Genomic DNA, 26,172 nt, shown 5'->3' on the forward strand with positions numbered 1-26,172 from the left:
GGGGCCATGCAGGCATGGGGGGCGGGGGGGAGCCTTGCAGCACAGGGCCCCCAGACCTGCTGCCCTCCAGCCTGTGCCCCCGCTGTGCCAGGCCTGGCTTAACCCGGGCTGGGTTTACAATGGCACCAGTGGCCCTGTGGAGCTGGGCCCCTGCTCAGAAGGGGCCCCAGCCTGCTCTGCTTGCACTACGACCCGGGGCCCCGCTGGCTCCCTCTGCCCAGCCAAGGGCTCCTCTCTGGCCCGTCTCCTCCCACCGGCTCCTCTCCACCCGCTGGCCGGACCCTAGTGCCCCTCCAGCTCCGGGCATCTGCTTCCCATCACCTGTCGGGCCCACCTGTCTCCCTGGAGCTGAGCCACCTGGGACTGGTGCAGAAGCCTGGCCAGTCTCGGGGGCACAGGACAGCGAGGGGGGCTTGGCTGGGCCTCTCCAGGCATCTTGAGGGAGCTGGGCTGGGGCCGGCCCTGGCTGATGGCTTCATGCCTGAGGGACCGGAGCGATTCCCTGCCCTGGGACACAGTCAATCCCCGCAAGGCCCGTGAGTACGGCCGGGAGGGAATCTCTCGGGGGGCTGGGCTGTGAGGGGGTGGGGAAGATCTGTGTTGGGGCACTAGGGAATGGGGGGCACTGGGCAGGGTGATGTGCATTTGCAGGGGATCCGGGGGGCTCTGGGCATAGGGAGTTGGGTGGGGGGGGGGGACTGTGTGCAGCATGGGCCCAGAGGGCTGGGTGGGCCACAGGGCTCTGGCACCTCCCGGGTTGTAGAGTGCCTTGCATGGGGCTGCCCCCCACCATGCTCCATTGCCCCCATGGGGGCCCACAGTAGGTCAATCCAGGTCTGTTTAAGGGAGGGCGCTGGCCCACGGAGCCAGCTGAAGAGGCAGATCCCAGCCCCACAGCCTGGTTTGCTGGCTAGAGCTGCTGCGGCTGCAGGGCCTGACTCCCTCCCTTCCTCTCCCCAGCGCTACTTGGCCATGAAGCTGATAAACCCCTTCCGCAGTCTCCATTCCTTGGGGAGCCTCAGTCCGCTCGCGGGGAGCGGCGGGAGCCCGTAGGCCGCAGGCCAGCCCAGCTCCTGGGCTGACAACCCGCTACAGGCCCTGAAGACGGACAGCTCCAGCTGCCTCCCAGCACCGAGGGGGCTGTCCCCGCCCCCAGCCCGTGGATGTGGGCAGCAGCACCCCTTCCGCCTCACCTGCCCCCACCCTCCTGTCATCTGGATCTTCTCTGCCCCAAGGGAGCAGCAGCTAGGCGCGCTGCTCGCTCCCAGCACACGCTCTGCTGGCCTGCGCTCCTGTGCCCTGGGGGCCAAGGGCCACGGACCCCGGGCCAGTGCTGGAAAGCAGCATGAACACACAAGCGGCCCTAGCTCCAGGAAGGTTGTTCTCTGAGCCGAAAGCATCCAGGGCCAGCATTCCCCAATAAAGGCACGGAAAGGATGCCCTTCACCGTGGCTTGAGTGCCTAAGAGACCTTCACACAGTGCCTCGCTCAAGCACAGGAGCTGCGTCCATTAGGGGCTGCGGCGCTGAAACACTGAGCGCCAGCCCCTGCCCAGTGACCATTTCCCAGCCAGCCTGCTGGGAAAGCCCTCCACTCCGCTCCGTTCCTCGCCTCCTGCAGCATTTCCTGGCCAGGCTCGTTCTGGGCGCATGGGCTGGGAGAGGTCAGTCCCACAGGTGCAAAGCTGCCTCTATGGCCCTTTCAGCGGCCCAAGGCGACAGCTGTATTTCCATGCTGCCACCAGCACGAGCCCTACTCCCCGCAGGGAGGTAGCATGAAATACCAGTGACCGATCGCTGGAGAGGGACTGAGTGCAGCAGAGCCAGGCTGCAGGAGACACCCCCAACGCCAGTGTCCTCAGGCACAGCTCTGCCAGGGGGTCACGTTTTCTTTGAAATGATCAAAACAAGGGCCCTGGTTGGTCGAGGTTATTTATGCACCCGCTGGCCCAGCGGCAGGGGCTTTTATCTTCCCGCTAGCACTTGTGCCTCTAGCCAGGGTGGGGTGGCTCAGGTAAGGGACCCCGAGCCCAGTGTCCCGCCCCGCACTCTGCCAGCAGCCCGGGACTGGCCCTGCATGGGGAAGGAATTAGACACATTTCACTGAGGCAGTTCTGTACCCACCAGCCGCTGCAGCAGGGTCAGGAGGGCAGCGGAAAGTGCAACTCTTACTCCTGCAGTGCCCATAGAACTCCTTTGAGGAGCAAAGATGGACACATCCACACCTGGCGGGGTCGCTGTAGAACTACAAGGTCAATCAATACACAAAACAAAAACCCTCCATCCCGGGGCAGGGAGACAAGAGCAACACCCCAGGATTAAATGCAGTGCAGCCCTGCACTGGGGGATGTGTGTGTGTGCGCGCGCGCGCATGTATTTCCAGGACACAAATTACACTTGCAGAAACAGGTGCACACACATACAGTTCTGTTGATCAGGTAAAATGTTTTAAAAGAGGCAAAAGCAGAACCAATGCTTTCAGGCTACCCTAGTGCTTTGCCACATGTAAAATCTCCCCAGAGGCATCCTACCAGACCAAAGCACCCCACTACAGCAAATGCCAGTTTGCCACCCTCAAGGCCGGGGGCTTAGATATGCAGTCACAGGAGCAAACATCTTAGTCAGATCCTTTCTGCAGAGGGAAGCACCTCTTGAATCCTCGTCACTGATTTTCCTACAGAGGCCAAGGCTCTTAACCATGTTGGGGAGGGAAAAATAGTTGCAGAACTCAAAGATACGCAAGCAGGGATCACATTTCAGTGTCTAGAGCAGAGGCACCAAGCTGTGGCCTGCAGTCACTCCACACTTCAGAAAGCCCACGTCCTCCTATTAGCACAGGGCCTGGAATGCAAGAGCTGCAGATTTTACCATACCAGGAGCTGCAGTCAGTCACTTGGCTTCCCCCTGCCCTATTTTACCCTCACACCCAGTCCATGAGGTACCTGGGTAAAGAGCGCACGGCTTCTCACCTGCACCTCTGCCGATCAGGTCTCATGCCCCTGTAAAGTCCATCGAATTAAGGCTGCAGATTGCAGCATCCATCTGGACACCGGTACTGGCAGCTCCTGCCCAACAGGGCACAACACCAGCAGAGGTCAGGAACCCTTCGGTTAACAACGCCTCTGCTCTTTGCCTCTCACGCTCTTTGGGGAGCACCGGCTACAACAGCTGCTTCCTGGCTGGGCCACGCTAGGAGCAATGCTGGTGATCGCACCTGTCCCAGTGTCCCTGGCTGGCCACTCCCAGAGCAGGGCAGGGTTTACATATAGACCAATAGCCAAGACTTTCAAAAGCAATTGGGGATTTTGGTGCCCAGCCGGAGATCCCTGAAAGGGGCCTGGTTTTCACAAGGGGCTGGAAGCCCTGCTCCAAACAGGGAGGCTCTTTAAGATGTCTCCAGTTAGGTGCCCAAAAACTGAGGCACTTAAAAAGAAAAAAAAAAAAATCACAAGTCCCTTTTGAAAGTCTTGGCTAATAACCATGTTCTTTACTTAGCTGGGCCATTGCCACCCTTGGGTGCAGAGACATCAGGAATCCAGGCTCTGCAGTTGTGACAGGAATTGGAAGGGAGAGGACTTTCTGAATCTAAACCTTCCTCCTTCAAAGGGCAGGTTCCTCTGAGGAGTCCTGGCATTTCCTCAGCTCAGACCTTCTCCCCATCCCAGCCCTCATTATTGCTCCCCAGAGATGGCCTGACAGGCAGGAGGAGCCAACAGGGCCTGGTTTTACTGTCACTGTAACAAGGGCACGAGATTCAGCTAGACATGGTTGGCTAGGACGAGGCGAGAACATGGCTCTGGTGTGTTGTGTCAAGTTTAACCAGACACTGGCCAGCCAAGCCTTGTCCACATTGAGTGCACAGCTACAGGCCTGCTGACACTACAGAATGGAACAGTGTCAAAGACGAAGTGTTATGCCCAGGACCCCTGGAAATTCTTTCCCCCCCTCTGCAGCAGTATTATGAGTGACTCAGCGCCCCTCAGCAGGGCCTACAGAAAGCAAAAACTCATTAAAACACAGCAGTCACTGAGGTAGGAAATAACTAACCCTCCCTGAAGGCAAAGCTTTTGTAGAGATCAGAGCTTTCTTTCCAAAGCACGGCTAAGTTCTCCACCAGGCCAATAAACCCTTTGACCTTCCTCTGCCAGCACGCTACCAAACTCTGGTTACAACAACCAGATCTAGATCCTTCAGAAACACAAAGGGACCATGTACAAATCTGGCATCAGGTTTCTGGGTGAGCAAGAGAGAATGGACCCTTTTCACATCACACCTACACAACTAACGACATGGACATGGTGACATGTAAATAGCCCCTGTGCTCCAAGCCGAGGTTTACAGAAGGGAGGAAGGCAGCAGTGCATGCAGACTGATCCAGGGGTGGAGGGACAGGCCCCCCGACAGCAGCAAGTGGTTATGACAACGGAACCCAGTGTTAAAACAGTCAGAGTCGCTGGGCAAGTCCATGCATGTGGACAGCAACATGATCACGTGAACCCCACCCCAGCAACGTAACCTGGCTTCATGTGAACGAACAGGAAGTGGGTCAGGACTAGCTGTCCCTCGCCCACCACATTTCCATACTCAGCAACAAGAGTCATGGAGACCCTGCACACAGACGTACCGACCCTTGTGCAATGACCCCCGATCCAAAAGGTTTCTCAGACTGGCCTGGTCTCACCAAGCTGCATTGAGACTTTTTAGTGCATATTTCACCAGCAGCAAAACCCCTTAGCCCTGGATGGAAAGTCTGGTTGTCAGGGAGAAAGAGGAGGTGACCATATGCTAGTAGTGGTATAGTGGAGGCACTGAATGGAAGCAGCTCAGGTCAATTTCCATCAAAGGCTGAGAAGACCCTGCAGCATCAAGGCCAACCCGCAGCCTGGAAGAGCTGTTGCTTTCCCTGCCATCTTGCTGGGAGATCAGGGTGGCACTGGGAGGCCAGTAGCCAATATTTGTGTTCCTGCCCAGACCATACTGGGGTGACTGTAAAACAAGGGGTTTTCCTTTAGCACAGCTGCCAGTTCACCCACTTCCAAATGAGGAGCAGCAGCGAGACGTGGAATATTCCATTCAGGGTGCAGAATTCAGCTGTGCTATGGCAAAACCAAGATTAAAAACTTCAAGATGAGCTCGGCCTTCCCAACCAGCCTAAGGCAGCAGAGCCACCTGGATGGCAACGTAGGCTGTGAGCAGTGGCAGGGCTGTGGGGCAGGGCCAGGGAGCCGGGACAGTACTACTCTTATCAGCAAGAACCATTTGGTTTGGCCAAGTTTCACCCTTAAGCCAGAGGGGCTCTTCTAGGATTTTAGAGTCTTCAGTGCCTGGCCTCCTAGCTAGGCTGTGGAACAGCCCCAGATAGCACACGTAAGGCTCACCGACACGGAAACGATACAACATTCAGCTCCACCCACCCCAATCATCTTCTAAACACCTTGCAAAGCAAGAGCTGCAGGGGGTCGGCCCATCTGTCACTGCACCAGCCTCCAGAGTCTGGGGGTTTAGGTCTCCCTGATGCACTACGTGTCACACCAAAGTCTGCTCCCCATGTGATCCAGGACGTCCACTCCCGCTGAGAACCACAGAGCTTGAGGAGACAGCAGCGGTCCCCATGGGGGCCTGCAAAGAAGCAGCCATCCGAAGGGGCTCTGGAAAGTCTGGGCTGAACAGGCAAGGGCTTCTCTTCAGCTAGCCTCTGGCACGTGCCAACCCACTCCAGCAGAGCTGCTCGTGTGCCGAGGGAAGGGGCTGGGCAGGCGCCTAGGTCAGTAGAAGCGTTTCCGGCTCTGTTCCTGCCATTTGTTGTAGACTATAACTCCGATGACGATGGCAAACACCAGGGCGACCAGCGAGAAGAAGACAATTAAGAACAGGGCCAGGCCGCTCATGGGTTCCAGTAGGGCCTCCACTGTGGGGCAAAGGCAGAGGGGCACAAGCCCGGGTGAGTCACCACAGAAACCACATGCTCAGAGACTACGGTGACGGGGGTTGCATACAAGCTTAGTTGGGTTTTACTTGCATTGCCCATCTCTGCGGTGTCCAGGGGAGACAGCTATCCACCCCACCCACCTTCCCCAGCACTTCATCCAAGAGGATGCTTGCGTTTATCCTGAGCTACGGGATTTGGGTTCAGTCTCTGGGGAGATTTCAGAGAAGTGAGAAAGCCTGGCTCAGACTGAATACTACATGGTCACTAGCCTGCAAAGGGTCTCAAAGCACACACAGTTTTGGCTACCTCCATTCAGCAGAACTCCTCCACCCTGTCTCCAGTGCTTGGAAGCAGCAAGACCCAGGGCAGGCTGTGCCTCAGACACACCTAATCCCCGCTTGAGGCAGTTGGCTGCTCCTTTCTCCAGGGGTATTGGAGAAGCCGACACTGCAGTGAGCACTGGCACAGATCTGGGGACATCAGCGCTCAGCATTTGGTCACATCATTCCCGCCTTCTAGGAACGTTGAACGTTAGCTAATACAGCCCTTCAAGCAGAGGGGCTCACAGGCAGGAGCTTCAGCAGATGGTGTGAGGACCTCGCCTGATGAATGGAATAGCCCATCTACTGGGGGAAAGTAGGTACTTGGTGGGTCCCACCCTTGCACCTCACCAACCTGTGCGCTACTCACCTCCGGGCAGTTTCAGGTTGTCCACAACGGGCAGAAACACCTCTTTATCTCGCTTCTCCTCCTCTGGACTCCGTTCAACTGTCAGCTGGTAGAGTTTCAGAGAAATTATGTCATGGTTGTCTAGGGGTATGAGAGAAACATGGCCTTAGACAGGAAGAGGAACCTTGGCCAGGGATGGCAGAGCTGCTGGAAGAGGGAAACACTGAACATCTGCTCAAACGGAGCCAAGCTCCCATGCACGGAGCAAGCAGAACTCCGCTCTCCAGGGCAGCGCCTGCCATCTTCTGTGGTTGGACAGTGCCCAGCAAAACACACTTTTCCACAAGGGGCCTTTAAGCCACTTAAATTCAGGCTGAGAAATGAGGAGTTGTTCAGCTGGGGAGCACCTCTGATTTAAAGTCCACTCAGCCACCTGGAGGCAGCAAATTAGAATCATCCTCATAGGCATTCATTGCCTTTGTCTTTCTGTCACACGTATTAGCAGGACAACTCAACTGCCCCAGCCAGCTGCTCCATTCCCAGAGCATCTGCAGAGATTTTGGAAATAAAAGGAACTTTACTTGTAGCAAACAATGAATCCCAGCATTGGTGATCAACATGCTTTTGTAGAGGCTTGAGTCAAACCTGTTCTAAACTGGCTTAAGAACTACTGAAGCCGACGGGGTCGGTACTTTCGGGTATTATGGCATAAGCTGAACGGAATTCACACAGACGTTACAGGCTGAAAAAGGCAAGGCTTTCATTTCGCCAAGAGCCCCAGTAGGCCAGACAGCTGTGCATCAGTGTCCATGAAACTGGTCCCCTCGCCTATATTGGAAGAGAAGGAGCACATGGCTCTTGGGCCAGAAAGCTCAAGAAGTGCCCTGCAAAACTGTGCAAGAGGGATGCTTGCTCTAAACCCCCAAAGTATGTCCCAAGGCCCCTGTCGAACTGCAGGCTGTGCACACCAGAGGTTCAGCTGCAGGTATCCCCAGAGCCAGGGAGTGGCCGAGGCGGTTCAGGGTGAAGGAGTCAGAGTGGGCACCTTTGTATTTTAAATACTCGGAATATTTATGTCCACTCAGAGGAGCCCCCCGGCACCTGGCAGAACTTCAGGTGCCCCAAACCTAGCAGCGTCACCTGTGAACTCCTGGGGTTCAACTGAAAACAGAAGGGTGCGGTGTCCCTTTCGGACCAAACATCAGCCTTTCAGGCTCAGAGGTTAATGCCAAGGACCCTTCCAAGGACATGACTTGGGGAGTTCGGCACCCTAAGATATAGACAGGTGCCCCCTGCAATTTTCAAACACACCTCAGGCACCTCAATACCATGGTAGGTGTGGCCGGAGCGCCAGAGGCACTTCTGAAGGCAGGACTCTCGCTCCCCAGTCACTTAGGGTGCAGCTACCGTGTGTTTAAAACCCGCAGCAGCAAGTCTCAGAGCCAGGTCAACAGACTCAGGCTCACGCGCCGGTGCTGAAAGCAGCCGTGCAGCTCAGGCTCTGAAGACCCCAGCTCTGAGACTCGCAGGCACAGCATAGGCCTACCCTTAGTCTTGTGGAGCATTGGCCAGGGTCACAGCGCAGTACCTGAGAGGTCTCCAGTGACGGAAGAGGTCCCAAAGAAGTATCCCCGTGGCAGGTGGACCCCTGGCATGTCAATACAGTCCCGCCACTCGTGCTTGCCATCAATGTCAATCATGATCTGAAACACACGAGACTTCACTGAATCCAGAGCAACCCAGCCCAACCCTCCCGACACGAAGCCATCCTGGGCCTGGAGAGCTCAAGGAGTCACCACTCACCGTCAGCCTCCTTTTGACATAGCGGATCACCAGGAAGGTGTCGTGGTTCAGGTTGCGCACCATGGCCGTGCAGCCTCCGAGCTCAGTGGGCCGTCCATCCCGGTCATGGTCGTAGGTGAGAGAGCCATTGTTCACCATGGCGGAGATGTAGGGGAACACATGCTAGGGGACACGGGACAAAGCCGCAGGTTAGTGGTCTCCTCACACTGCTCTGTGCAGGCCTGGCAATAGAAACAATGGGCAACAGGGCAAATGCAGGCAGGCAGGGGAGAACATGGCTTTGCACAGGATACTCACAGCACAGAGCACAACATCAGGGCCGAGAGACAGACAAGAGCCTCGGCCAGCGCTCGAAATTCTCACGCAGCCCGGCAGGACTGGGTCTGCAAGGGAGCGAGGTGCTGGCAGGAGGCACGGGACTGACTGATCCCTCTACCACCAGGCCTCAACCTGACTCCGAGGGACCCAGGTCTAGAGAGGGACATGGGCTCTGCCTCCAAGGGGTGTTCTCTCTACAGAGACCGCCCACAACTTCCCATTGCCACCCCTGGCTGGTGGGTTGTGTGGCATGGACCCCTGCGCCATTGCATGCCTGTCACACAGGCCAGGCAGCCAAGCGGTGGTAGTGCCACTGTGCTGGGCTGGATCTGTGATAGTGACATCCAGCTACCACAGCCCAGGTGTCCCAGCCAGCCAGGACACTGTTCACAGGGATCACACGCCTCCTCTCCCCCCGAGTTGGGTTTTTCTTTTAAGTTCCATTCCACTAAGACATGCACATTGTGCGTCAGACTGGGCGCAGCATTCCCACTCCTCTCCATGGGCAACACTGCCCAGAAGCCCAATGGCAGAGTCCTTTCCCAGGCCTGCAGTAGCAGACGGGCTAAACACACCACAGCTGAGCCACTGGTATGTGTAGCTTAGTTCATTTCTGATGGACCCTCCTCCGTCTAGTAGACAATGAGAAGTCGAGCTAAGGCAAGCACTGCACCAAGGCCAGACCCCCAGCATAATGCTGCGTAGCAGGGAGATGCACAAGGTGTGGGAACAGAGGTTTGTTTATTCTAAAATGAAACATGAACACTTCAGAACAGACAAGCTCGAGAGCTGCAGCGTCTCCTCTGCATGTAGGAACTGCGCAGCCATGAGGAGATGCCACAGGAAGAGACAGGTGCATCAAAACCACCCGAGCAGCAAGGCCCTGAGTGAGGGGCTTGGGGAGGCTACACACGTTAGACTTCCTTCAGGTCACAGGAAAGTAATCAGCAGCCCAGAGCACTCTGTCACAAGTACACTGGATAGGGGACCTGGTGGCAGATAGAGAAACTGGCTCTGAACCAGGCGTACTGGCCACAGCCAGTCAGATAAAGATTTCTATTACTCTGGCAATGCCCTTCTCTCACCCAGCAAGGTCACAAACACCCTGAAAGTGCCCATGACAGAGAGAGGGGAGGGGACTCTGAAGCTGGAAATGAGCTAGGAGCAAATACCTGATTTCCAGGGGTATACCTCCTCTTCTGAGCCTGATTCCAGAAGGATTATTGAGAGCAAGAAAGGGTACAGAACAAGACAGTCACTGACCAGACAGTTTAGTATGAACCTGCAAACTGGGAAGGAAATGCACCCTAGGAAACCACCAGCATTGTCCCCTTGCCAAGACTTGAGGGTACCTTACATTTTGCAAGTCATGTATCAAACCACTGAATACATGGCTGAGAGAGGCAACTGGCCCAAGAAACCCCACACTGTAATGCTGCCCAGTTTATACCCTGTACTTCCCTTCCCCAACCCACTGCACAAAAGCACATTAACCCAGAGCTAAGGACGCGAACTTAGAACATGCCAACAAAGGACTGCTTGGCTGGAATCATCACCACATCTACAATTCCTCCAGCACCCTTAACTGTGTCCATCACACACACACAAATTACAGCAGGGTGCTCCCACAGAGCTATGCAAGGAAAGAGGGCGCAGCTGTGATTGCAGGTGCTATTAGAGCAATTTGACGCTGTCTTGTCCAGCGTTTCTGCTCCCTGTTGCTGTAGAAGGGAAGTGTTCACAGTTCAGGAAGTGGCTCTTGGCTTCTCTGAGGCAAGTGTCGCTGTGCTAGGGACAGTCCCAGAGCCAAAGCCACATGGACACCAGTGTCCTGGGGAGCTGGGCACATGAGCTTAAGGCACCAACTCCCATTTCATATGGGACTGAGTCCTGCACCTGTTCCCCGAGAATCCCAGGAGGCACCGCAGATGGCAACGGAGTTCACAGTGGCAGAGATCCGAACTGGGCCCCAGGCCCAACCGGAACAGAAATAAAAGCCTCCAGTGTGTTTGTCTGGTTCGGACCATAACCAGACACCAGCACAAATCTGTGGCAGGAGAAAGGCTGCAGATCTCCTCCTTTGAGAAGGTAAACTATTTTTTTAGACAAAGGAAATGCAATGGATCTAATTTACCTTGATTTCAGTAAGGCCTTTGATACGGTTCCACATGGGGAATTATTAGCTAAACTGGAAAAGATGGGGATCAATATGAAAACTGAAAGATGGATAAGGAACTGGTTAAAGGGGAGACTGCAGCAGGTCACACTGAAAGGTGAACTGTCAGGCTGGAAGGAGGTTACTAGTAGAGTTCCTCAGGGATCGGTTTTGGGACCAATCTTATTGAATCTTTTTATTACTGACCTTGGCACAAAAAGCGGAAATGTGCTAATAAAGTTTGCAGATGACACAAAGCTGAAAGGTATTGCCAATTCAGAGAAGGACCAGGATATCATACAGGAAGATCTGGATGACTTTGTAAACTGGAGTAATAGTAATAGGATGAAATTTAATAGTGAAAAGTGCAAGGTCATGCATTTAGGGATTAACAACAGGAATTTTTGTTATAAGCTGGGGACGCATCACTTGGAAGTAACAGAGGAGGAGAAGGACCTCAGAGTATTGGTTGATCACAGGATGACTATAAGCCGCCAATGTAATATGGCTGTGAAAAAAGCTAATGCGGTCTTGGGATACATCAGGTGAGGTATTTCCAGTAGAGATAAGGAGGTGTTAGTACCATTATACAAGGCACTGGTGAGACCTCATCTGGAATAGTGTGTGCAGTTCTGGTCCCCAATGTTTAAGAAAGGATGAACTCAAACTGGAACAGGTACAGAGAAAGGCTACTAGGATGATCCGAGGAATGGAAAACCTGTCTTGTGAAAGGAGATTCAAGGAGCTTGGCTTGTTTAGCCTAACCAAAAGAAGGCTGAGGGGAGATATGATTGCTCTCTGTAAATACATCAGAGGGATAAATATCACAGAGAGAGAAAAATTATTTAAGCTCAGTACCAATGTGAACACAAGAACAAACAGATATAAACTAGCCATCAGGAAGTTTAGACTCAAAATTAGACAAAGGTTTCTAACCATCAGAGGAGAGAAGTTCTGGAACAGCCTTCCAAGGGGAGCAGTGGGGGCAAAAGACATATCTGGCTTCAAGACTAAGCTTGATAAATTTATGGAAGAGATGGTATGATGGGATAGCCTAGCCTAATTCTGGCAATTAATTGATCTTCAACTATTAGCGGTAGATATGCCCAATGGCCTGTGATGGGATGTTAGATGGGGTGGGATCCGAGTTACTACAGAGAATTCTTTCCTGGGTGTCTGTCTGGTGAGTCTTGCCCACATACTCAGGGTTTAGCTGATCGCTATATTTGGGGTTAGGAAGGAATTTTTCTCCAGGGCAGATAGGTGAAAAACCCCCAGGGCCTCTGCCATTCTCTCAGCATGGGGCATGGGTCACTTGCTGGAGGATTCTCTGCACTTGAACTCTTTAAACCATGATTTGAGGACTTCAATAGATCAGAGATAGGTTAGAGGTTTGTTACAGGGGTGGGTGGGTGAGATTCTGTGGCCTGAGTTGTGCAGGGGAGTCAGACTAGATGATCAAAATGTTCCCTCCTGACTTTAAAGTCTATGATTCTATGAGATGCTGTCATTTTTCCCTGCATTGTGGCTCGGATTCTGATCTTTATCCTCCATTAAACTCCAAGCCCTGGAATAGCATCAGTGTGGCTTCTTCAGCTGCCCAGCATTATCTAGGATCCAACTTAAGGGTACAATGGGCTTTCACAGAGCAAGGGCAGACCATTGTTAATGTTCCAACCAAACCGGACCCTGATTCAAGACCTGCAGATCTGTTCAATCAGTTTCAAGGTCTGAAGCCACCTGCACAGCTGAGCTGGTCAGACATTGGAGTCTAAAGGAGAGCCATGGGGTTCCTCCCCACTCACTTTAGAAAAATTCAAACGCCTGAAACAAAACCTTGCTCAATGTCCTTGGAAATTTTCTGATAAAGTGGAAGTGTGTCAAAAATGCTGGCTTCCTTTGCAAAGCAATTCTTCAGTGAAAGTGCGTTTGGGCCCAGCTCTAATACACACTCATTGGTTTAGTCCACATTTGTCTCAATAATAAGTAACAGCACTGCCTGGCTGTACAGCTCTAGAGCACAGGAGATGTTCTCCAGAACAGCTTAACAGAAGCACTGTGCAGGAAGCCCTGACCAGCAAGTACTGGGGTGATCCTGGCAATTACAGGCTGGTAAGCCTGACTTCAGTACTGGGCAAACTGGGTGAAACTATCAAAGAACAGAGTTGTCAGACACAGAGATGAACATAATTTGTTGGGGAACAGTTAACATGGGTTTTGTAAAGGGAAATCATGCCTCACCAATCTACTAGAATTCTTTGAGGGGGTCAACAGGCATGTGGACAAGGTGGATCCAGTGGATATGATGTACTTCAATTTTCAGAAAGCCTTTGACAAGGTCCCTCACCAAAGGCTCTTAAGCTGCCACGGGATAAGAGGGAAGGTCCTCTCATGGATTGGTAACTGGTTAAAAGATAGGAAACAAAAAGACTAGGAATAAATGATCAGTTTTCAGAATGGAGAGAGGTAAATAGTGGTGTCCCCCAAGTCTCTGTACTGGGACCAGTCCTATTCAACATATTCATAAATGATCTGGAAAAAAGGAGTAAACGGTGAGGTGGCAAAATTTGCAGATGATACAAAACTACTCAAGACAGTTAAGTCCAAAGCAGACTGCAAAGAGTTACACAAGGATCTCTCAAAACTGGGTGACTGGGCAACAAAATAGCAGATGAAATTCAATGTTGATAAATACAAAGTAATACACATTGGAAAACATAATCCCAGCTATTCATATGAGATCTAAATTAGCTGTTACTACTCAAGAGAGATCTTAGCATCATTGTGGAAAGTTCTCTGAAAACATCCACTCACCGTGCAGCGGCCATCAAAAAAGCAAACAATGTTGGGAATCATTAAGAAAAGGATAGATTATAAGACAGAAAATATGTTGCCTCTCTATAAATCCATGCTACGCCCACATCTGGAATACTGCATGCAGATGTGGTTGCCCTGTCTCAAAAAAGACCTATTGGAATTGGAAAAAGTTCAGGAAAGGGCAACAAAAAGGATTAGGGGCAGAACAGCTTCTGTATGAGAAAAGATTAGTAAAACTGGAACTTTTCAGCTTGGAAAAGAGATGACTAAGGGGGGATATGATTGAGATCTATAAAAATGATGACTGGTGTGGAGAAAGTAAATAAGGAAGTGTTATTCACGCCTTCTCATAACACAAGAACTAGGGGTCACCCAATGAAATTAATAGGCAGCGGGTTTAAAACAAACAAAAAGGAACTATTTTTTCCATACAATGCAGTCAACCTGTGGAAATCCTTGCCAGAGGATGGTGTGAAGGCCAAGCCTATAACAGGGTTGAAAAAAGAACTAGATAAGTTAACGGAGGACAAGTCCATCAATGGCTATTAGCAAGGATAGGCAGGGATGGTGTCCCTAGCCTCTGTTTGCCAGAAGCTGGGAATGGGTGACAGGGGTTGGATCACTTGACGATTCCCTGTTCTGTTCATTCCCTCTGGGGCACCTGGCACTGGCCACTGTTGGCCGACAGGATACTGGGCTAGATGGACCCTTGGTCTGACTCAGTAGGGCTGTTCTTCTGTTGGCATTTGGGCCACTGCTATGCAGAGGTGAGGATCACCACAGTACAGGTCCACACTAGCTAGTGTCCACACACTTCAGACAGCTTCCGGGGAGTCCCCAAATCTCCAAGGGAAACGAGTACAACTGCTTCCCATTTCTCTTTTCCCATTTCCCCTGAAAAGCGTTCGCAGCCACTGCTGAAGGCCGCTGTAGGCCTACAGCTCGTCCTAATCGGTGTGCACACACCGGCCTTGGGCAGCCAGACAATGCCCACCACCATTAGGACTTGCCCTGCAGAGCAGCGATACTTCATACGGGAGTCGGCAGTGAGGAGAAGCCAACCAGGATTGTTCAGTCTTTGAAAGTGCTCGTCTATACCAGATGCCATGACACACAGAAGGGGCTGCAGAGGAAAGCTCACTGGTCTGGCCTGCAGCCCCCTCCATGCATGAAGAGCTACTTGCCTCCTGCTAGTCCCCTGGAGAGGGACAAGGAAGACAGCAAACTGAAAACCCGAAGGGAAGAGAGACAGGAGAGGGAAGAGAGAGCAGCATCAATAGCAAGTGACCAAAAGCTGCAGCCAGGAGTAGCCGGAGAGAAAGCTACATTTAGACTGTTCTGCGATTGGGATCTCTAACATACAGCTGCATTGTAGCTAGAAATATGGCCAAAGCCTTTTGAACAAGCCAACTCCGCCTCCAAGCTCTGGAGGCATAGCCACAGTAATACAATTTCACATCCATCTCCCACTTCCCTCCGAACTGCCACAAGGCCGTCTTACCTCCTGCTGCTTCTCCTCATTGGGGTAGGTGTCTACAAACACCCCCAGACCCAGAAAGTGATCCTTGCTCCCAAACACGGGCCCTAGAACAGATGGCAGAGTATGAACAGTGGGCGACACAGCTTGCATGCTGTCGCTCTCTAGCGGAGAGAGCGGGGCAAGTGCTTTCCACCCTGTGCGTGGGTAGATTTACTCCTCAAGCCATCAATGGGCCCCACCTTGGAGCAGAACCAAAAGAGTATCTTGAAGAGGATGCAGTAATATTTGATAGTGTCAGACAGACATTTGCCTCCTTGAGAGAGCCAGTGGGGCAGCCTCCAACTTCATGCAAATGCCCATTTGAAGGAGTTTGCCCCTAAGGATCTAGGCCAGGGATGCCTCCAAAGGTAGCTTTGGCTTGGTGCCAGTGGCAGCTTGTAAGGAATGTTAGCAAGTGGCATTGGATGATCCACCCTCCCCCCGCAGGGGAGCCCATTCCTGGATCCGTGCTTAGGGGGCCTGAAGACCCCTCCACGTAGCAGCATTTAGCACTTACAGAGCAGCAGAGCCCAGTGCCCATGTCACAGAACCAATACCCCGCAGTCCCGAGTTCAATCCCTGGGTCTGCCACTCCCCCTCTGCGCTTCTCTTCCCCCATCTGTCACATGGAGACAGCGATACTCTCACCTGATGAATCACTTTGCAATCTACATAGAAGGAGTGCTAGATATCAGAGCTCTTTACAAATAACTCACAAGGTAGGCGGCATCCCCATTTGACAGATGGGGAACCGGGAGCAGAGTTTCAGAGTACAGATGTTCCTGGCCCCAGATCCATGCTTAGCCCACTAGGACACTGCCCTTCGCAGCACGAGTCTGATTTCCAGAGCTTTGGAGCCACGGCAGCCTTCATTCCTGCAGTAGGAATGGGGCTTGCTTTGCACCTCTGAAAATAAGGGCAAGCAGTTTGCTACTGCACAGCTGAATTCATAGCCACGCTGGACTCCTCAGAGCCCCCATCAATGGTCACCGCGAGCTTTTGCGGAGCAAAGTCAGTATTAGCTATAGTGGGGTCACAGTCACTCCTGGCTCCCTCTTTGTCGGTCCCTGCAAATAGGAGCAGGATGGCAGCAGCTATAAATGCAATCTACATCCACAGCCAAGGGCGGCACTCTCTGGCTAGCGTGTTTCCGCTGGGGCAGGAGAAGGCCGGCAGCAGAGGCTCTGTGCAGCACTTCCCCTTGCAGACGACGCCTCCGTGAGAGCATTTTACCTGGCTGCATGCGATCCTTGGTGTACCAGATGGCAAAGCCGTCTCCATTCAGGTTCTTCTTGCCTTGCCCATGGATTTTAAAATGGACCTGCATCTCCCAGTCTCTGAGGTAACAAGGCTGCAAGAGAGAAAGGGGGAGAGCATGTGCAGCAGTCAGGGGGACTTTGACAATAGCCTACACACCCCTCGCAATTCACAGCCCTTCTGGCTAATGGCTTGCAAGCAAACAACATTACTAAGGGACCCCATGTCAGCTGGGATCTGTTCCATCTGGATGGGGAGGGAGAGCCGCAGTTGGTTGCAGTGTCCCCAGCCAGACAGTACAGCTACTTTTCTGCACAGACAGCAAGCCATGGCACCAACACATCCACCGCCTCATGAAAAAGCATTGGCCTGCCTTAGCACAAATACATCTGCTAAATGGAGCCACACTGCAGAGATGTCTTTGTCCTTCATGTCCCTTGCCAATAGGCTGCACGGCCTTAGCTTTCGTATTTCAGCAATAGTAATTAATCACAGGGGGCACTGTTAAGATTAGGGAACCATGGATATAAAAACAAAGAGCTTGATTCTGATCTCGCACTGTTCTAAGCTAGGAGTAATGCCAGTGAAATCAGGGAAAGAGATCAGAATCAGGCCCAGAGCAGCTTGGATTTCATCACTACAGATAACAAATTACACCCCTTTATGAACATCAGTTGAAGCGTAGAACCAATCAGGGGCAAAGAACGTAAATAGTTTTTTAATCAAGTCATCCAGCCTGGATACAAGTCAGCAGCTAGACAGGTACTTCCACTTCTGGACTCGTACCATATGAACACAGTCAAATGTAAAGGGATACTGCCCACTTCAAAGTCACATCTGAAAACGTGTTACAAATAAAATGCTTAAAAAGGACTGTAGTCAGTATTGTATTGAATTTCCATATGAAAGAACAGGAAGATCCACAGTCAGAGACATCTCGCAAGAATGTCCATAGCTGGTGATTGATTGCCAAATGCAGTAGCATCAAGCCTTCCCTGCACCACAGATATGTACCAGAGGTACGTGGCAACTCACTGTGGAAGGCAGACTCACAAACGACAATTAGAACATGTTCAGATCAGAGAGACGCACTTATATCATACAGACAATTGTACAGAGACATGGGTGGCTTCCGAGCTCTATGGAGACAATTTACATAGCTCTTTAATATAAGGAGGCAGCTGTCCAATATACTCTGAAGGCTTAGCGATGTCCGATTTAAAACTGTCTCATTCCATGGACTAAAAGGACATGGCTATTAACTGACAGGACTCTGTCCTCCTGAGCAGAGTATCCCTGACACAGTGGGCTGCAAGAAGAGTACTAACCTGGAAAGGCTTGGTACAGCTACAATGCCTTTGCTCTTGGAACAAGCTATCTTTCTCCAACACACTGTCAACTATTCTGGACTCAAACGGCAGGCAGAATCAGACAGGTACTTGTATGGAGAGAGCAGAAATCATAATAGCTCTACAAGAAACTTACTATGGAACTACAGTACATGAAAGAGCATCACTATTTACCCCACAGTAAATTCCATCCCAAACTGTCACGTCTTCGAGTGGCTCCTACTGTATATCCTATCACTGGACTTAGGCAATGAAATTCACTGCCTGCACAAAAGGCAGACAAAAACTACAATTGCACAGCCAGACATTATAAGGAGTGATCTGCAGTGCATGAGCTCAACCTGGGCCAGCAGATGCAAGCGTGAGGGAGTTGTGATCAAGCTGGCCTTTCCATACTACTAAATGGGAGGGGGCTTCTCGCTAGACCTCTGAGACATGGGAGGGGGTCTTAATCTGGAAGAGACTGGGAATCACTGCTCTCGTGTTCTTCTGCCAAACACTGAAATCCAGCACACACACTTGCAAACTACGTCACGATCCTGCACCATGTGACTATAGGCACAACAAGATGATGGGCCTAAAAGAAAGCCCTAAGACCCTAAAAAGAAAACCTCTAATAGCAAGCCCTTCTGTGTCCACATCACAGCTAAGAGACCACACTTCCCTTTGCCTTGCCATTGCACAAGAATAGGCATTTTTCAGCTTTGGGAAGTGTGTGGTTACTGCTATAATCCAGAGAAACATCCTATCAAAGCTTCAGGTTTGAGGGATTGGAGCTAGGACATCACATTGATTTTTTTAAAAAAGGAGGATCCACTACAGGCACTATAAACGGTGAAGAACAGCTATAGTGCAGCAAGGTAAGACCACAGGAGTTGGTTAGAGGGCCCAAGCAGATTTAAGTGGAGAAGGCCTGCACTGAACAGCACAGGAGGATATACTGACCATAAGACACTTTCTGGCTCAAATTCCAGCTTTTCATGTCATAAGCAAATTATATCCACTTCTCAGGCAAGACTTAAGTTAGATAAAAGAATAGGAGGACTTGTGGCCCCTTAGAGACTAATAAATTTTAGTCTCTAAGGTGCCACGAGTCCTCCTATTCTTTTTGCAGATACAGACTAACACGGCTGCTACTCTGAAACCTTAAGTTAGATAAACATTCGATGAGAGATGAATTTGTGACTCAAACTGACAGCCACCAAAGAACGGTAGAGAACCCAAGTACTTGTGCTGCTGTGGCCAAGCATTAAAGGTAGATGTGAGGTTAGTCGTTTTCAGATTCTGGTGGAACCTTGGCACTTGGGAGCAGGGGAATGTCAGATCAAGTTTACAGGATAAACTCAGTGAGCCCAGCTTATACTGGTATAAGCAGGTACAAGTCCACTGACTTATCTGAGTTGCAACTGCTTATACCAGATCGGCCTTTGGTCCAGTGTTCTTGTGCGCGTCTACACAGTTCACATTCCCCCAGAACAAAAAGCCTCTTTCGTAAATCATTGTATTTGGGGGACATGGATCTTCATCTACTCAGGATCTAAAGAATGTGCCATGTTCAGGGAGCACAACAGAGTGGTGATCCTGAATGGGAGATCTGAGCTATAATAATAATAGAGGGATTTAGGGTCAAATCCTATTAATAGAATTAGCAGGGCTATTGCCCGGGAGCAAGCCAGTTAGAAGCACTGCCTTTTTGCGCTTTTAGTCAAAGGAAAAGCTCAGTGGAATGGATCATCATCACAGGGTTAATGACCTTCTGTAGGTACACAGAGAGCAGAGACATTGCCAAGACACTGATTTAGCAACAGGCTTGTTTCAGATTAACTGTAGGTGGAGTTTGTTTTGCACAACCATTCCACAAATCTGTCTGCTCTCACGAAAGCTATTGGCCAATCTGCCCGAGGCCCATCCACCCTTCATTCCACGCTTGAGCGAAGGATCTTCACCATCAGTGCACCACTTCCTGTAACCTGCAGCAGCAGATTCCCATCAGAATCTTGACTCCATAAATGAAGTCATCCCGATTACCATCTTGTTACCCCGCACCATCTTGAATTCAGACATACTGGCTGCAGCCCAAAGATAGAAATCACTTCTGCACGAGATACAAAACCCTGGAGTGCCAGCGCTCCTCACAGATTGCTAGAGAACATTATTCTTACCACTCTGTTCCACACGGCCCCCTGTTTGCTCTGCATGTCTGGTGTGAGGCGGACGTACTGAGTCGTGACCATGGCATTGCCCATAAGGTCCCAGAGAGAGGAACTGGAAGATCCAACACCTGGCGGGTAGAAGAGAAACATTTGCACCAGCCCTACAATGGTAAACATTAGTCAAGTGCACTAATTGCCCTGTGCTCTGCCACTCCTCACCCAACCCCCCTTCAATCCATCTTGTTAAGATGGTAAGAGTAACAAGAAAGGTTTCTTCAGGTATGTTAGGTTTCTTCAGGTATGTTAGCAACAAGAAGAAAGTCAAGAAAAGCCCCTGACTGAATGAGGGAGGCAACCTAGTGACAGAGGATGTGGAAAAAGCTAATGTACTCAATGCTTTTTTTGTCTCCGTCTTCACGAACAAGATCAGCTCCCAGACTGCTGCACTGGGCAGCACAGCATGGGGAGGAGGTGACCAGCCCTCAGTGGAGAAAGAAGCGGTTCGGAACAATTTAAAAAAGCTGAATGAGCACAAGTCCATGGGGCTGGATGCGCTGCATCCGAGAGTGCTAAAGGAGCTGGCGGATGTGATTGCAGAGCCATTGGCCATTATCTTTGAAAACTCATGGCGATCGGGGGAAGTCCCGGACGACTGGAAAAAGGCTAATGTAGTGCCCATCTTTAAAAAAGGGAAGAAGGAGGATCCTGGGAACTACAGGCCAGTCAGCCTCACCTCAGTCCCTGGAAAAATCATGGTGCAGGTCCTCAAGGAATCAATTCTGAAGCACTTGGAGGAGAGGAAAGTGATCAGGAACAGTCAGCATGGATTCACCAAGGGAAAGCCATGCCTCACTAATCGAATTGCCTTCTGTGACGAGATAACTGGCTCTGTGGATGAGGAGAAAGCAGTGGACGTGTTGTTCCTTGACTTTAGCAAAGCTTTTGACACGGTCTCCCACAGTATTCTTGCCAGCAAGTTAAAGTAGTATGGGCTGGATTAATGGACTAGAAGGTGGATAGAAAGCTGGCTAGATTGTTGGGCTCAATGGGTAGCGATCAATGGCTCCATGTCTAGTTGGCAGCCAGTATCAAGTGGAGTGTCCTGGAGCTGGTTTTGTTCAATATCTTCATAAATGATCTGGAGGATGGTGAGGATTGCACCCTCAGCAGGTTTGCAGATGACACTACACTGGGAGCAGAGGTAGATACGCTGGAGGGTAGAGATAGGATACAGAAGGACCTAGACAAATTGGAGGATTGAGCCAAAAGAAATCGGATGAGGTTCAACAAGGACAAGTGCACAGTCCTGCACTTAGGACGGAAGAATCTCATGCATCGCTACAGACTAGGGACCAAATGGCTCAGCAGCAGTTCTGCAGAGAAGGACCTAGGGGTTACAGTGGACGAGAAGCTGGATAGGAGTGAACAGTGGGCTCTTGTTGCCAAGTAGGCCAATGGCATTTTGGGCTGTATAAGGAGGGGCATTGCCAGCAGATCAAGGGACATGATCGTTCCCCTCTGTTCAACATTGATGAGGCCTCATCTGAAGTAGTGTGGGGCCCAAAACTGGACACAGTACAAGAAGGATGTGGAAAAATTGGAAAAAGTCCAGCGGAGGGCAACAAAAAAGATGAGGGGACTGGAACACGTGACTTATGAGGAGAGGCTGAGGGAACTGGGATTGTTTAGTCTGCGGAAGAGAAGAATGAGGGGGATTTGATAGCTGCTTGCAAATACCTGAAAGGGGGTCCCAAAGAGGATGGATCTAGACTGTTCTCAGTGGTAGCAGATGACAGAACGAGGAGTAATGGTCTCAAGTTGCAGTGGGGGAGGTTTAGGTTGGATATTAGGAAAAACTATTTCACTAGGAGGGTGGTGAAGCACTGGAATGGGTTACTTCGGGAGGTGGTGCAATCTCCTTCCTTAGGAGTTTTTTAAGGTCAGGCTTGACAAAGCCCTGGCTGGGATGATTTAGTTGGGGATTGGTCCTGCTTTGAGCAGGGGGTCAGACTAGATACTTTCTGAGGTCCCTTCCAACCCTGATATTCTAGGATTCATCTTCCTACCCACCCCTCTGCTTCCTTCTCTGCCTTGTTTCTCCTCCCAGACCCTCCACCTGGCCACCTCCTCTTTCCCTCTCCAGACAGCCGCAAAGCACCACCTACACTTGCTTCCTCCCACCCCACCTACACACCTCATCCCCCAGCCCTTCTCCCTCTGCATCTTCCCTGCCCCCCAAATACGGTCATACTCTAGCCATTCCCCGCAGCTCCCTCTGCACCCCACCCTGCCGTTCCCTTTCCTCCCACCACCAGCTGCCCACTCAACTCACTACCTCAGGTTCTTTGCCCGCCCCCTCCCTACTCCCCTTTCCCCACTTTGACTCCTTCCCCCTCCGCCCCAAGTCACCGCTTCCGCTGATCCCACCACCCCGCGCCCCGAATGTCCCAGCCCCTCTCGCCCAGCTCAGTTCCTCCAGCATCCTCTTCCACCCACGAGCTCTCCCTTCCCCCCAGGCGCACACGCCCCCCCCCGCGGGGGTCCTTCCCCCCCCACACACACACCCACCCCCCCGCGGGGGTCCTCCCCCCCCCCCACACACACACCCACCCCCCCGCGGGGGTCCTTCCCCCCACACACACACACACACCCACCCCCCCGCGGGGGTCCTTCCCCCCCCCCCCCACACACACACACACACCCCCGCGGGGTCCTTCCCCCCCCCCACACACACACACCCACCCCCCCGCGGGGGTCCTTCCCCCCCCCCACACACACACACACCCCCCGCGGGGGTCCTTCCCCCCCCCCACACACACACACACACCACCCCCCCGCGGGGTCCTTCCCCCCACACACACCACACACCCCCCCCCCCCCGGGGTCCTCCCCCCCCCCCCACACACACACACACCCCCCCGCGGGGGTCCTTCCCCTCCCCCACACACACACACCCCCCGCGGGGGTCCTTCCCCCCCCCACACACAGACACACACACACACCCCCCGCGGGGGTCCTTCCCCCCCCCCACACCCACCCCCCCCGCGGGGGTCCTTCCCCCTCCCACACACAGACACACACACACACCCCCCGCGGGGGTCCTTCCCCCCCCCACACACACACACACACACCCCCCCGCGGGGGTCCTTCCCCCCCCACACACACACCCACCCCCCCGCGGGGGTCCTTCCCCCCCCCCCACACACACACACCCACCCCCCCGGGGGGTCCTTCCCCCCCCCACACACACACACACCCCCCCCGCGGGGGTCCTTCCCCCCCCCACACACACACACACCCCCCCCCGCGGGGGTCCTTCCCCCCCCACACACACACACGAACCCACCCCCCCGCGGGGTCCTTCCCCCCCCACACACACACCCACCCCCCCCCCCCCCCCCCCCCACACACACACACCCACCCCCCCCCCCCCCCCCCACACACACACACACACACCCCCCCCGCAGGGTCCTTCCCCCCCCACACACACACCCCCCCGCGGGTCCTTCCCCCCCCCCACACACACCACACCCCCCCGCGGGGGTCCTTCCCCCCCCCCCACACACACACCCACCCCCCGCGGGGGTCCTTCCCCCCCCCCCCACACACACACCCACCCCCCGCGGGGGTCCTTCCCCCCCCCCCAACACACACCCACCCCCCGCGGGGGTCCTTCCCCCCCCCCCCACACACACACACCCACCCCCCGCGGGGGTCCTTCCCCCCCCCCCCACACACACACACCCACCCCCCCGCGGGGGTCCTTCCCCCCCCCCCCACACACACACCCACCCCCCCGCGGGGGTCCTTCCCCCCCCCCCACACACACCCACCCCCCGCGGGGGTCCTTCCCCCCCCCCACACACACCACCCCCCCCCGCGGGGTCCTTCCCCCCCCCCCACAACACACACACCCCCCCCCCGGGTCCTTCCCCCCCCCCCCACCACCACACCCCCCCCCCGGGGGTCCTTCCCCCCCCCACACACCACCCACCCCCCGCGGGGTCCTTCCCCCCCACACACACACCCACCCCCCCGCGGGGTCCTTCCCCCCCCCCACACACACACACACCCACCCCCCCCGGGGTCCTTCCCCCCCCCCCCACACACACACACACCCCCCCGCAGGGGTCCTTCCCCCCCCCACACCACACCCCCCCCCGTGGGGTCCCTCCCCCCCCCACACACACCCACCCCCCCGCGGGGGTCCTTCCCCCCACACACACACCCCACCCCCCGCGGGGTCCTTCCCCCCCCCACACACACACACACACCACCCCCGCGGGGGTCCTTCCCCCCCCACACACACCACACACACCCCCCGCGGGGGTCCTTCCCCCCCCCACACACACCACCCCACCCCCCGCGGGGGTCCTTCCCCCCCCCACACACACACACCCACCCCCCGCGGGGGTCCTTCCCCCCCCCACACACACACACACCCCCGCGGGGGTCCTTCCCCCCCCCCACACACAACACACACCCCCCGCTGGGGTCCTTCCCCCCCCACACACCACACACCAACCCCCGCTGGGGTCCTTCCCCCCCCACACCACACACACCCACCCCCCGCGGGGGTCCTTGCCCCCCCCCCACCCCAACACACCCACCCCCCGCGGGGTGTCCTTCCCCCCCCCCACACACACACACACCCACCCCCCGCGGGGGTCCTTCCCCCCCCCCCCCACACACACACCCACCCCCGCGGGGGTCCTTCCCCCCCCCCACACACACACCCACCCCCCGCGGGGTCCTTCCCCCCCCCCACACACACACAAGGCACCCACCCCCCGCGGGGGTCCTTCCCCCCCCAACACACACACACACCCCACCCCCCGCGGGGGTCCTTCCCCCCACACACTACACACACACAACCCCCGCGGGGGTCCTTCCCCCCCCCACACCACACCCCCACCCCCCGCGGGGTCCTTCCCCCCCCACACACACACCCACCCCCCGCGGGGGTCCTTCCCCCCCCCCACACACACACCCACCCCCCCGGGGGTCCCTTCCCCCCCCCCCACCCACACACCCACCCCCCCGGGGGGTCCTTCCCCCCCCCACACACACACACCCCCCCCCGCGGGGGTCCTTCCCCCCCCCCACACACACACACCCCCCCGCGGGGTCCTTCCCCCCCCACACTCACACCCCCACCCCCCCCGGGGGTCCTTCCCCCCCCACACACACACCCCCCCCCCGCGGGGGTCCTTCCCCCCCCACACACACACACACCCCCCGCGGGGGTCCTTCCCCCCCCCCCCACACACACACACCACCCCCGCGGGGGTCCTTCCCCCCACACACAACACACACACACCCCCCCCCCGCGGGGGTCCCCCCCACACACACACACACACCCCCCCCGCGGGGGTCCTTCCCCCCCCCACACACACACACACACCCCCCGCGGGGGTCCTTCCCCCCCCCCCCACACACACACACACCCCCCCGCGGGGGTCCTTCCCCCCCCCCCACACACACCACACCCACCCCCCCGCGGGGGGTCCTTCCCCCCCCACACACACACACCCCCCGCGGGGGTCCTTCCCCCCCCACACACACACACCCACCCCCCCGCGGGGGTCCTTCCCCCCCCCCACACACACACCCACCCCCCCGCGGGGGTCCTTCCCCCCCCACACACACACACACCCCCCCGCGGGGGTCCTTCCCCCCCCACACACACACACACACCCCCGCGGGGGTCCTTCCCCCCCCCACACACCACACACCCCCCGCGAGGGTCCTTCCCCCCCCACACACACACACACCCCCCCGCGGGGGTCCTTCCCCCCCCCCACACCCACCCCCCCGCGGGGGTCCTTCCCCCTCCCACACACCCACCCCCCCGCGGGGGTCCTTCCCCCCCCCACACACCCACCCCCCCGCGGGGGTCCTTCCCCCCCCCCACACACACACCCACCCCGCGCGGGGGTCCTTCCCCACACACACACACACACCCCGCGGGGGTCCTTCCCCCCCCCGCGGGGTCCCCCCAGCCGGGCCCCTCACCCTGGTAGGGTTTGCTGAGCGAGTGCTCCCGTTTCAGGTGCTCCTCGGTCTGCTCGGCGCGCGCCCCACGCAGCAGCAGCAGCAGCAGCGCGAGCAGCCCCGGGAGCCCGGCCCACCACCACCGCGCGACCGCCGCCATCTTCCCCCAGCCCGGCCCGCGGCCGCGGCGCCCGCCCCCGCGCCTCTCAT

At 55.0% G+C, this 26,172-nt stretch overlaps 2 protein-coding genes across 3 annotated transcripts in view; one reads left to right on the plus strand and one right to left on the minus strand.

Moving 5' to 3' along the window:
• The window catches only part of FER1L5 (fer-1 like family member 5), a 77,863-nt gene extending 74,464 nt beyond the window's left edge, over positions 1 to 3,399 (plus strand). Inside the window, 1 exon segment of the mRNA XM_043503168.1 lies at positions 961 to 3,399. Within this exon segment, the coding sequence (XP_043359103.1) occupies positions 961 to 1,053 (93 nt within the window). The 3' untranslated portion in view covers positions 1,054 to 3,399.
• On the minus strand, positions 2,410 to 26,150 carry LMAN2L (lectin, mannose binding 2 like). 2 transcript variants are annotated; one of them, XM_038384772.2, is made up of 9 exons: positions 25,984 to 26,148; positions 19,978 to 20,096; positions 16,443 to 16,560; positions 15,192 to 15,274; positions 9,891 to 9,923; positions 8,401 to 8,562; positions 8,186 to 8,300; positions 6,619 to 6,738; positions 2,410 to 5,907 (listed from the first exon to the last, which is right to left on the minus strand). In XM_038384772.2, the coding sequence occupies exons 1-9, from the start codon at positions 26,120 to 26,122 to the stop codon at positions 5,765 to 5,767; spliced, it is 1,032 nt and encodes a 343-aa protein (XP_038240700.1). In that variant the 5' UTR covers positions 26,123 to 26,148; the 3' UTR covers positions 2,410 to 5,764. The 2 variants fall into 2 exon arrangements, with proteins under 2 accessions (XP_038240700.1, XP_038240701.1); XM_038384773.2 differs by lacking the exon at positions 9,891 to 9,923 and having other exon boundaries at positions 25,984 to 26,150.
• Positions 26,151 to 26,172: the final 22 nt, after the last annotated feature.

The sequence above is a fragment of the Dermochelys coriacea genome, chromosome 26 (assembly GCF_009764565.3).
Source record: "Dermochelys coriacea isolate rDerCor1 chromosome 26, rDerCor1.pri.v4, whole genome shotgun sequence".
In the NCBI taxonomy this organism is placed as follows: Eukaryota; Metazoa; Chordata; order Testudines; family Dermochelyidae; genus Dermochelys; species Dermochelys coriacea.

Bases quoted from the DNA above. Each gene is read 5' to 3' on its own strand.
- LMAN2L (XM_038384772.2), bottom strand. From the start codon at position 26,122: ATGGCGGCGGTCGCGCGGTGGTGGTGGGCCGGGCTCCCGGGGCTGCTC. The intron at 20,097-25,983 runs GTGAGGGGCCCG...TCTACCCGCCAG, and splicing joins GCTCAGCAAACCCTACCAGG to GTGTTGGATCTTCCAGTTCC. The intron at 15,275-16,442 runs GTAAAATGCTCT...CATCTGTTCTAG, and splicing joins CAAGGATCGCATGCAGCCAG to GGCCCGTGTTTGGGAGCAAG.